Source organism: Dromiciops gliroides, chromosome 3 (genome assembly GCF_019393635.1).
Source record: "Dromiciops gliroides isolate mDroGli1 chromosome 3, mDroGli1.pri, whole genome shotgun sequence".
Classification (NCBI taxonomy): domain Eukaryota; kingdom Metazoa; phylum Chordata; class Mammalia; order Microbiotheria; family Microbiotheriidae; genus Dromiciops; species Dromiciops gliroides.
Genome location: NC_057863.1, coordinates 287,260,715 through 287,273,795, shown reverse-complemented (window position 1 = coordinate 287,273,795; position 13,081 = coordinate 287,260,715). Strand labels below are relative to the sequence as shown.

Genomic DNA, 13,081 nt, shown 5'->3' with positions numbered 1-13,081 from the left:
TACTGCACTTGGCATCGAGGTGACCATCATTCAAATTCTGCCTCAGACATTTACTAGTGGTTTGAATCTGAAGAAATCATCCTTCACTTCTAGTCTCAGTTCCCCTTTATGTAAAATGGGGATAATAACAATGTCTACCTCATTTGGTTGTCTCATGGATGAAATGAGATAATATATGAAAAATCTGTCATGAAAATTTAAATAGCAGCAGAACTGATTGCTTTTTTTGTTGTTTTTAAAAAATCATTTTATGTCTATCTTTTTACATTGTCAAGTCTCTCCTTCACCCTCTCCTTCTCAAATAGCCATTTCTGGTAGAAAATATGTTTTATAAAAATAAAAATCAATGAAAAAGAGAAAATAACCCAGCTAAACTAATCAAATAAACATAGAATAAATATGACAAAATGGGGACTGTTACACAACTATGGACCTCCACTATGCAAATGAGTCCAAGGAGATATCTCTACTTTGGAGTCAAGCTTGTTCTTTGTAATTCAGCAACATTCTATTCTTACTATTTTGTGAAGGGTATTCATTTATGTTGTTGTAGTCATTGCATGCATTTTTTTCCTTGGCTCTGCTTCCTTTAATGTGTATCTTTGCAACATTTCATGCAAGTCTATCCATGCTTCTCTGTATTCATCACATTCATTGTTCTTAAAGTGTGTTATTCTGATTATTATATCAACTTGGATATTCCCTGAAGGCAATCAGTCAAAACATTTATTCCGCACCTACCAGTGCCAGAAACTATTCTAAGCACTGCAGATACAATGAAATATAAAAGGCACTTGCTACTCTTAAGGAGCTCACAGGCTAAGGGGAGAGATGATATGCAAACAAGTATGCACAAACAGGCTATTTATAGGATAAATCAGAAAAAAATAACTGAAGAAAGGCTTCAGAGTTAGGAGAGATCAGCAAAGGCTTCCTAGAGAGGCAGGATTTTCTCTGGAATTTGAAAGAAGTCAGGAAAGTCAGGAGACAAGAGATCAGGAAGGAGGACATTCCAAGCAGGGAGGGGCAGAACCGCAATGAGGATGCAGAGACTAGGATCCTTCCCTTACATCTCCAACATCACTCTCTCCCCTCCCACCACTCCAGAGCACTGGAATGTGTTCTGCTGCATTTTGTATGTTGTATGAATGTTGTGGCCTTCATTATATAGGAAGCTCCTTGAGAAGAGGCACTGTCTTGTGCCTCTTTTAGCACCCATTTAGCACAGTGCCCTGCACACAGGAAACACTTAATAAATGTGTATTATTGGATTCATTCTGTCATATGTAAATATCCCTTAAATTGGAAGAAAGACCAACAAGCAGCTTTCTTTTTGAGGAATGCAGTACCTCTTGCCTCAGGCTTTGTGCCATGTCTGGTCTTAGCAGAGGAAAGACCAAGAAAACCACCCAAAAGAGAAAACAAAGAACTTGCCTTTCCTTATCTCGTTTACTGTAGAGTGCATATAGTCTTCTGAAATAGGAAGCCCTTTATTAGAGATCTGGAGAGTAGGGGATGCTGGGGTCTAATGGGCAAGGAAGCCAGGATGAATTTACCTCCTCTGAGAAGGTAGGTCCTCATCAGATAAAGTTTCATGATTTAAATAGGGTTGGGACACAATGATCTCTAAGATTCCAGCCATGTTTCTAAAATGGGAGAGGCACAGGATAACAAGGAGTGCAACTTTCCTTCCTATTTCCTCAGAAAAACATAATTTTATCCCAAACTGACAGTAAAGTTGATCTTCTCTTCACTAAATGAGAGGATGTGGTGAGGTGGTCAAAAGACTTGATTAGGAGTCATGATAGTTCAACCTCTGGTTCTGCCACTTACTACCTGTATAAGCTAGGGCAGGTCAGATATGCCTTCTGAGGCTCAGTTCCTCTAAACTGTGTCATTTGAAAATTGATGGGGGTGCCTGTCTCTGTACCAAGTTTTAGGGAATTTAGTTGGGGTTTCTAACATATTGTTACTTGGAAATTAGAGGCTATAGCACCAGTTTGGGGCATTAAGCATTTATTACAGCATATTAAATATTAGTAAAGAGAGAGCACATGGCTCTGAAAGTTCAGAAGCCCAATATACCTAGGATAGAGGGGAGAGAAAGTGCTGAGTTGATGCCTCCTTCAGTGCCCCAGGCCAAAAGAGAATGAGAGCACTTAAGCTCCCTGACATCCAGAGGAGAGGCAGCCCTTACACACTGCTCCATACTAATTGGCTAGCATCATTTAAATCTATTGGTTTACTGTACTTGAGGGTGGCCCATGAATAGTATGTGTTGAGGTCAGAGTCCAAAGGACAGACCCCCCTGGGGGGGTGGGAAGGCTTATAGGTAGGTGTGAGTGGGGTTTTTTTTTTCTGTTTTGTTTTTTTTTTCTTCCCTGCAGGGCAATGAGGGCCAAGTGACCTGCCCAGGGTCACACAACCAGTAAGTGTCAAGTGTCTGAGGCCATATTTGAACTCAGGTCCTCTTGAATCCAGGGGCAGTTCTTTATCCACTGTGCTACCTAGCTGCCCCCCAGGTAGGTGTGGTTTTATTCTCTATTGTCTCTATTCACAATCCAAGGTCCAACTTGACTGGCTCTGGTCTGGCCTTAAAAAATGTCAGGCAAGGCTCCCTCCAGTGGGGAGCCCTCTGGGTCCCCCCAAAACCCATTATTTTCTTACAAAATGAAGGGATTGACTAAACGTCCTCTGAAGTCTCCTCCATCTCTAAACCTACTTTGACACAACATATATTGGATTTAAATATATATATGTATATATATGCATATGTATACATGCATATGCATATGTATACATATAGTATATAGTGTAGTAAAGCATCTAGGTTGATGTATGTATGTATATATGTATAGTAGATAGCATAATAAAGTATATAGGTAGATATTTATACATATATGTAGCCATTTATCCATTCATCCATCCATCCACCTACCTACTGGAGGATTCCGAATTCAGCATTACTGATTTTCAGAATTGTTCATACTTACTAGTTTGTAGTTGCTTTTCTCTGGCCTGTAGATCAGAAAGGACTTGTTTAAAATGGTTAGTAAAAGCAACAAAGTCTGCATCCAGGAACATCGGGCATTGTTCTTTTTCTTTCAATGCTATGCTTTGAATTTTTAATCGCTCAACTTGAGGCTGAAGAGTTGACAGACGAGCAACTTCATCCTATAGCAGAGAAATAGCACTTTAGAGTATTTTGAAAGAAAATAGCATTTGTACGTTGTATGCATTACAATTTTTCAATGGAAGTTGTTAAAAAGCAACAATGTCAAATTACCTTTTGCTCAATTTCAAAATGCCTTATTAAAATATAGGCAAACTTTGTTCTTGTTGTTCGGTATTTTTTCAATTGTGTCTGACTTTTCATGTTCTCATTTGGGATCTTCTTGGCAAAGATACTGGAGTGTTTTGCCATGTCCTTCTCTAGCTCATTTTACAGATGACAAACTGAGGCAAACAGGGTTAAGTGACTTGTCCAGGATCACACAGATGGTAGGTTTCCGAGGCCAGATTTGAATTCTGGAAGGTGAACCTTCCTAACTCCAGGACTGGCATCCTTCCCTCTGTGCGACATAGCTGCCCCACAGGCAAACTACATCCCCTTGAACTACTTAGTTTAGCAACCTTACCCAAAAGGAAAATAAAATTATTCAGGTATTACCTCTTCTTGTAGAATCAATGCTGCCTCTTTGTAATTACCCTGTCCTTTCCACTTTTGTGTACAACAGCCTTAGCTCCATGATCTATAACCCTATCACCCATGAGTTGCTGTTGGGTTTTTTTTTTTATTTTGAACCTTATACAAATTTAGAATATGCTTATGATAGGGAAAATATGCAAGGATGGACATGTTTTAATTTGTACCACTGGAAGAACTATACATTTCTATGGAATATATAATATACTGAAATTACCCACAAACAGAGACAGATAACTTTTTCTCCATGTTGTAAGCATCCTACAGCCTATCAGAGACACATCCAAGACAATAGGGAAGATCTTGTAAATGACACATCTGTTGTTGAACAAGAAGGTGTTGTTGTTTGTCCTTTGTTCTTGAAGAGGACCATGACAATGGGTGATATGATGACTTACAGTGTATTGGATTTAAGTAAGGGTGGGATGTGCAAATTTACAAGCCTCTCTCTCTCTCCTTGAGAACTATCTGGGTCCAGTGGCAAGATTTACATCGGGACAACTGGAGATGGCTCCAGACATTTAAGACAATTGGGGTAAAGTAACTTGGCCAGGGTCAAACAGCTAGTAAGTATCTGAGGAGAGATTTGAACTTAGGTCCTCCCAACTTCAGGGCCAGTGTTCTATCCATTTAGCCACCTAGCTGTCTTCACCATGCAGCATGGTTTCATCAGCTTCTAAACCTTTAGTTCATGCTTTGCTTTACTATTTGCAGCAGCCTGAAATACACTTCACTGCACAAGATTCTCCCTAAGGATGCATGCAAACACATAACAAAGAGGAATGAAAATACATAGGAAAAGACACCCAGGTAACCAAACTCACCCAAACTATATTGCTCTGGCACACATTTCTCACCTGGCTCTCATTTTCACTCCTGTCAATACAGATTATTCTCTAGTCTAAGGGTCAGTTTAGGAACACTTACCCAGAAGCCTAGGGTAGCTCTCTTTTTATAAGCTGCCTACTGGCAGCCTCAGAGTAGGGAGACAATCTGAAGCCCTTGGGTTATACATATATTAATCAGTACCAATACATCTATTGCCTAGCTGGTTTCCAATTTCTATTCCCTCTAATTTATCCTTCACATAGCTTCTAAATTTATCTTGCTAAAATGTCATCTTTATCTAGTGCCTAATAAATTAAATCAAATTTCTACCATTTAAGTCTATTTACTTCCTGGTTTCCTGTTTATATTTCCTCCTTTTTTCCTCCTCATGGCTTTTCAAAGGCATGTTTTCTACAAAGTATATATATATATATATATATATATAAAATTTATTTTTTGCAGGGCAATGAGGATAAAGTGACTTGCCCAGGGTCACACAGCTAGTAAGTGTCAAGTGTCTGAGGCCGAATTTGAAATCAGGTCCTCCTGAATCCAAGGCCAGTACTTTATTCACTGTGCCACCTAGCTGGCCCCAAAGTCTATATTTTTTATTAGATCATGTATGTCCCATACAATAACTATGGGAAGACAACCAATTTTTATCCCTGGGTGGCACTATGATATATATGTTTTCTTCCTGGGGGTTCTATAGATGTCCGTCTGTTGTGCTTCACATTTCTCTACAGGTCCTGCAACATAAAACACCACCTCCTAAAATTTTTATATCTCTTTTGAGACATTACTCCCACCTCTACCTTCCCTGGCCTCACCATTGGGCAGCCAGGTGATGCAGTGAATAGAGCACTGGCCCCCTGAGTTCAAATCTCACCTCAGATACTACTAGGTATGTGACCCTGGCCAAGTCACTTAACCCCAATTACCTTAAATATCCTAAGCCATCTCCAGTCGTTTTGAGATATATATATATCTTGCCACTGGACCCAGATGGTTCTGAAGGAGAGAGTGAGGCTGATGACTTTACAGAGCCTTACCTCACTTAAATCTAATTCATTGCAAGTCATGACATCATCTCGATATCATGGTCCTCTTTGAGAATGAAGGACAAACAAAACAACAACAGCAACAACCACCCCTGTCCTCACCATCCTTGGGGGGTTGGGGGGGGTATTTGTCTTTGATTTATCAGGAAGAAGGAATACTGCAGGCAGGCTGCCCTTTGTGAGAAAAGGTGGGCATGAAGATAGACAAAGGGGGAGGGGCGAGGGATGCCTAAATTCCTATTTCCTGGAGCTTGTTGACAAAGTGACTGTAATACAGTAGCTGCCATATTAGAGACATGCTCTTCTTCATTATAGTACTTTCATGTGTGCAATCTGCCAAGATGTATCCCAAAATTGAATGGTGATTCTTCAGGGGGCACACTGCGTAATTGCTCAGCTGCCTCCCTGACAAAGTTATTATACAGTTTTGCCCAGTAGGCAAAAACAGTTAGCTAGCCTTAGCTACTTTAAAAACAGGAATTTGATGGCTGTATGGTAAACGTCCAATCCTACTTCTTTTACCCAAAGGCCAAATTAATTGATCTTTACTGTTATTGAATTAAGTTGTTTGAAAGGTGAAAGGCTTGTTATAAAAACAAATGGCAGTCATGCTCTGAAAAAATAGTAGCAAAACATCCTCTCATACTGATACTAAAAAGATAAGGGAAAATGGCTCACCTTACAGTTTTTTAGCTGCATTTTTACTGCAGCAGGTTCTGCAGCTGGTGTGACTTGTGCTTTCACCCAGTTTTCAGCAGCGGTTGTCTGCTGCTCCAATTGCTGTAGCTGAGTGTAGAAGGTAATGATGTTGTTCTGATACTCCAGCCAGGAAAGTCTTTCATTTAGCAACTGACAGAACTCAATCCATCGGCTGTTCAGCTGTTCAGAGGCTTGCTTGATGCTGTCTGCATTGCCGCCTTCTACAAAGACAGGGTGTTCGTTTTAAAATACTTGTCAGCATTTTCTGAAAATTAGCAAATCTAGAACAGGAAAGCATTTGATTTCAAAGAAGTCAGTTCCTAAGTGGACAGAGGCTTTAAAACGTCAATTTCAATTTTGACCTATAACTCATAAGATTTTTTTTATAAAAAAAAATGATGAAAACAAATATCAAATACAGGAGGAGAGACAAGACATTAAAGAATAATGTTGAACCAAAGCTTAATACTTAAAACTGTGGGTGATTATGTAAAGGGTAGGTGGAAGTTTTCCAAATTTATGGTTTTGGTGGGGGTTGGGGAAAGGGCCCGGTTGGTTCAGAAGTGGAATGACATCAGCACGGTGAACTCCCTTTATGGAAACTCCTTCTATGATGTTAATTGTTATAACTCCTTTATAATTCAGTCTTAGAAAGATTTTTGGAACCCTGAGAGATTAAGTGACTTACTCATCATAGCATTGCTAATGTGTCAGAGAAAGGACTCGGCTATGATTAATGTTTCTAGTTAACTACCTCTAAATTAAGAATGCTTTTTAAAAATAACTATTCAATTTTTATTTTAAAAAATAAATATATTTAGGAAACTTTAAAAATTTAACTATTATGTTTAAGCATGTAAGAAATAATCAATTCTCATAAACATGAATATTAATATCCCTCATTAATTATCAGAATTAAGTATATTTGCTATACACCTGAGATAGTGAAATTGTTAGAAGGTAAAATAATCCCTAGAGAATAAAAGTACAGTTTGGAAAATTTTTTTAAAAAAATGATTCAAACTTTTTCAATTTGTCTGCATTTGATTTTAGGCAAGAGGAAATATATCAAGAAAAATGGATGCACATGAGTCAAAATATGATATGAAAATTATAATAAAAATTAAATTGCAAATAGCACATATATGCATATAGAAAATCCATGCAATGATGATGATTTTCAAAATCAAAACACTCCAAAATCAAGTAATTCCCAAATATAGACTTTCATAGTTATATGCAGATGTTCATGTTTTATACATAGTGCTACATTTATTACATAGTAACCTTATACATTAGGATAGGGACAGAATGGGATAGGGATTTGTTCTCTGGGTTCACTGTTATGAACTTTCAGGTGTGGAAACTCCCTCTATCAATATGTCAGCACCCTCTTTACAGCTTATACTTTCAGAGTTGCCTACAATACTTGAGAGATTAAGTGAGTGGCCCTCAATTACACAATTATAATGTGCCAGAATCAGGATATGATAAAAAAGAATAGATCAAAAATTGATTCTTTAGTTTTGATTTAGCTAAATTTGTCCCAGTAACCATGAGTTTGCTTCTAGAACTGTGATTTCATTTGTATAAGGAATGTCTAAGTATGTTTGTATCTATGTATACATATATATATATAAAAGTATGTTTGTATCTATGTATACATATGTGTGTGTACATATATATATATATATATATATATGTACACACACACAAACATATGTACCTATATATAATGCTATAGTATGATAGGGCATAATGTAAACACATAATTCAATGTAGTAAAAGAACAATCATTATAACTGACACTTGTATTATGCCCCCAAATTTACAAACTACCCAGCAGAATATAATTATGTGACAAAAAATGCTGGACTTATAGATAGCCTGGCAGATAGAGAACTGGACTTGGCATTAGGAAAACCTGAGTACAGCCATACCTCAGGCACTTACTAGCTGTGAGGTCATGAACAAATCACTTAACTTCTCAGCCTCAGTTTGCTCATCTATAAAATGGGCACTTCGATCATCTAGCTTTGGGTGGTATGGTTGGTGATGATTAAATGAGAAATATGTGTTAAAAAACCTGAAAATCTTATAGTGCTGAATAAATGCTTTCTATCTTTTAAAAAATGGTGGCATGTAAATTCCATTTAAGAGTTTACATATAATTTGAGGGTTCAAGAAACAATTCATGAAGGCAGGGGTAGAATTTTGACTGTTGCATAAAATTTCTAATCAGAACAATTCGTTGCAGGATGAGGGATCAATATGAAAAATTATATGAGTTTAGATTATGGGTTGAAGTCATATGTCTAGGAAAGTAGTTTGGTGTCAGGTTGTAGATTCTAAATGAGCATTAGACTAAAGAGTTTGGATGTTGGTATCGAAAGACCAAGATAGAAAAGCACTCAGTTCAATTTGATAAATGCTTATTATGCATCTATTATATAAAAGATTCTATGTTAGGTATTGGAGATACTTCAATACTAAGACACATATGTGATCCCATCAGTGTGGCTATAGCAAACTCCCAGGTGTGTAAACTCCCTCTGTGAATTTAGAATTCTACTCCTTCCATAGGCAGAAATTATAACTTATGCACATCTTATTGTCTTGTAACTCCTGTCTATGTCTTCTCATAAATCTTTAACAAGGATATCCTCAATATGCTAAGGACCTTCTTCTCTAAACAGTGTATTGATATCAATGGAACAGATGACTTTGGGTTATCACTTGCTCTTGCTATGTGACCAACCCATTTTCTTTTGTAGTCTTTAAAATATTAAATTCATAAAAGTCATCAAACAAGGGTAATTATTGTTACATCTTTCAAGGAATTAAGATTTTGATGCATATGGATAACACCTATTTGGAAGAATATTTTGCTCTACATACTTTTTTTTTAGAGGAAATGAAAAAAGTGATCAACGAGAGAAGTTGTATCCACTATTTTTTCAGTCAATTGTATGTCTGTAAAGACTATCTGCAGTAGAATATAATTTACAAAAATTTGTCTTTTCTCTTTTCATATCCTCCCTGGGGATGTCCTGAATTTATGTGTAGTTTATTCTTATAAGGATTTACCAAATATGAGAAAGGTAAATTGGTTTTCAGTTATTGATATTTCCTCTATCATTTTTTTTTGCTTTTTTAAAAAATAAGGTCCATGATTTTTTCCCAAGGGTATCATATAAATAGAGATTATAATCAGACCCAATACAAATGATACATCATTTATGGAAAAAAATGTAGAGGGAAAAGAAAAGAAGGCTGATCTAGTAGAGAGCCTTGAAGTATACTCCATGTTTATGAAATAAGATGTGGATGATAAGTCAGTAAAGGATACTTAGAAGAAAAGGACAGATAGGAAAAGTTGATTAATTTAGGGACTTTTGAGCTTTGGGAGACTCATAAGAGAGTAGTATTAGGTAAAACCAAAGCATGACAAAATAGTAAGCAATGTCAAAAGCTCTAAAGAAGTTATGAAGAATAAAGGCTAAGAAAAAGCCATTGGATTCATTCAGCAGTGCGCCAATGTCAATAAAGTAGAGGAGATGTGTATTTAGATGATTATATTTTTAGCAATACTTTGTAAGATAGATTGTAGAAAATGTGACACTCAGAAGCCCTGGTAAAAGATAATGGGTAAATAAATGAGCATGAAAACAATGGAAACTGAAAGGCAAGTAAGGAACATTAGAGACACTTGGAGGATGTGTCTTAGTATTGAAGTATCTCCAATATCTAACATAGTATCTTTTTTTTTTTTGAGATATTTTATTTTTTCCGTTACATGTAAAGATAGTTCTCAACTTTTGTTTATACATGCTTTACAATTTCAGATTTTTCTCCCTCCCTCCCTCCCCTCCCTCCCCCCTCCCCTAGACAGCAGGTAATCTGATATAGGTTATATCTATATATATCTATACATATACATATAGATATATATATACACACACATATATATACACATAATAACATTAATCCTATTTCTGCATTAATCCTGTTACAAGAGAAAGAATCAGAGCAGTGATGCAAAACCTCAAAATAGAAAAAAAAAACAACAGCACCCAAAACAAAAGAAATAATATGGTTCAATCAGCATCTATACTCCACAGTTCTTTCTTTATTTATTTTTCTTGGATTTGGAGATCCTCTTCTATCATGAGTTCCCTGGAACTCTTCTGTACCATTGCATTGGTGAGAAGAATATATCTTTTATATAATAGATGCACAATGAACTGATAGGACGTTGGAACTAACTGGATATTGGGGACCGGGTAAGAGAAAGTGATGAATCAAAGATTATTCTGAGTCTCTGAGTTTGAATTATTGAAAACTGCAATGAGAAGTTGAAACATATAGTGAGCATATATTGAGTTTGGGGCATTCATAAGACCTCCAGTTGGGGATCTCTAAATGAAAAACAGAAATTTATAATGACCTCAGGAAAGGGGTCCATGTTCCTTAAGTGTCAAAATTTAACAAAGTTAATTATTTTTCATCTTCCCCATCCCTAACTGTCACTTTCCCATTCCTATACTATCTTTTAAAAAACATATTATTGTTTCAGGCTTAGGACTACTTACTATAGTCCATTACCTGACCATTCACCACTCATCCCAGACTCCATCTATTATAAGAAGATGTCTTACTCAGGAAAATAAGAGTAAAAATAAATCAGAGTCCATCTCTGTTAGTAGTATTAATCATTCCTTTCTTCTGTGGTACACATTACATTTTAAAAGAAAACAATATGCCAACAGAGACTATATTTTTCTAACTTTAAAAGTAATCCTTGTCAGAAGGAACTATAGATTTTCTCTATTCTGTACAGAGCTTAGAGTCTAATGGGTGTGACTTTATTGTAACTTTCCAGCATTTATGTAGTCAATTAGTAATATGGTAGTTTTCATGTGTGAGAAGGCTCCTTTATGACATTTGGTTTTGAATGGCATACAGAAAATAGTGTAATGAAAATCTGTGATCAACTACCATGTGATCCTCATGACAATGTGATAAAATAAGACAATAAAGAGAAATAAAAATAATCCAACAATCATTTCTCCAATGCAAGCATAACTGAGAACAACAAATGGCCCACAGATATTTCTTAAAAGATAATTAACAAATCAATAAAACAGGAGAAACATTTGGATCATATAAAAATGAATTTATGAGCCTCCCAAAAGTGCATTCTATGTATTTAAGAGATTAGGTGTTTAGAGAGAAAGAGGAAAAAATGTATCGCTAATTGGTAGAGTATAATAAGTTATTGGGGGAAGGTGGGGAATAAAGCAATTTTACAAAAGGAAAGGCTTGATCAAAGAGAAAAGGGAAGCCCATGGAATACATGAATTGTCAGGTATAAAGTATATGTTAAGTAGTTCCAACAAAAAGAATTCATGGCATAGTTTGGAATGGGCTACAAAATAATAGATCTGTTAAATATATGAAAAGTAGAAAGGTGATACCATTTATTGACTGAAGTCCAAATTTACTGAATTCCAAAGCAGACATTCAGGGATGAAAAGAAGATTCACAAAGAGTCTAAATGAAATTTTGATCTTGATTTTTATCAAGAGAGCTTTTAGAGAAGTTGTAATTAAAATTTAACAAAAGAATATTGTCTTGGACGTTGGTGTTCAGCTTGTCATGATTATGTCATGATTAGAAATCTGATTCAGTATAGCACAGATAAATGACAGACAGATGGATTCTTTAAATAAATGGATTCCTCTCTATAATGAAGCGCTGACACAAGGATCTACTAAAGATGTCTAATTTTAGTAACTATTCTCGTGGACAAATAAACAGCATTTCAGAAAACATCTCTTGAGGCACTATTAGAAAAAATGCAGTTTGTATAATTCAGAAGTCTGAATTATCATGGCTTTTCATGTAAACCATGTCCCTATTTCACAAGCCTTTTCAGATCATAAATTTAGTATCTGTACAATAAGTTTCTCTAGGCATCAGGCCACTCTCAAAGACAATAATTTTTAGATGGTTGTATGATCTGAGGCTCAGTGATATTAGGTGATTTGGCCATAGTGTCATAACTGTTTTCATAGGAATGATGCAAACTCTGGTCTTCTCAAGTTCAATATCACTCTATCACATTGCATCTACATCAGATCAATACCTTATCTTACATGTTGAAAATGCATATAAACATGACATATTTAATGTATATGCATTGCCAGAAATAAAACCAAAACACATTGCACGAAAAAATATTCACTTCCCTTAAAATACTGGTTTGTATTGGTGAAGTGCAAATCTTAAAGAAATCTTAGAAATGTTATTGCTATTGAGATGTACGAACTGTGGTACTTGAGATATTTTCTTGAGATGAGGATGTTTAATGGAATCTCTTTTAAATATTTTATAATAGCACAGCATAGATTCACAGAATTTTAGAGTTGGAAGAGTAATTTTAGAGTGTGGAAGAAGGGAAAGAACGCTGGATTTGGAATCAGGAAAGCCCTGGGCATGAATCCCTACTCAGCTAGCTGCATGACCACAGGTGAATCACTTGAACTATAAGACTCAATTTTATCAGCTGTAAAATACTTACATTACATGGTTGATGGGACCATAAAATTAGATAATGTTATATAAAATGTTTTTGCAAAACTTAGATCACTATATGAATATCAAAATCATTGTGGAATACCATCTACTCATTTTACAATTGAAATTATAGCTCAAAGATATGACTTGCTTAAGATACATGATTTTTGTTGTATAGTTGTTTCAGTTGTCTCCATCTCTTTGTGAC

General features: G+C 35.9%; 1 protein-coding gene across 1 annotated transcript in view; it reads right to left on the bottom strand.

Moving 5' to 3' along the window:
- The window catches only part of DMD (dystrophin), a 2,325,391-nt gene that overhangs the window by 1,551,123 nt on the left and 761,187 nt on the right, over positions 1-13,081 (bottom strand). Inside the window, 2 exon segments of the mRNA XM_043994767.1 lie at positions 2,994-3,174; positions 6,274-6,515. Of these exon segments, the coding sequence (XP_043850702.1) occupies positions 2,994-3,174; positions 6,274-6,515 (423 nt within the window).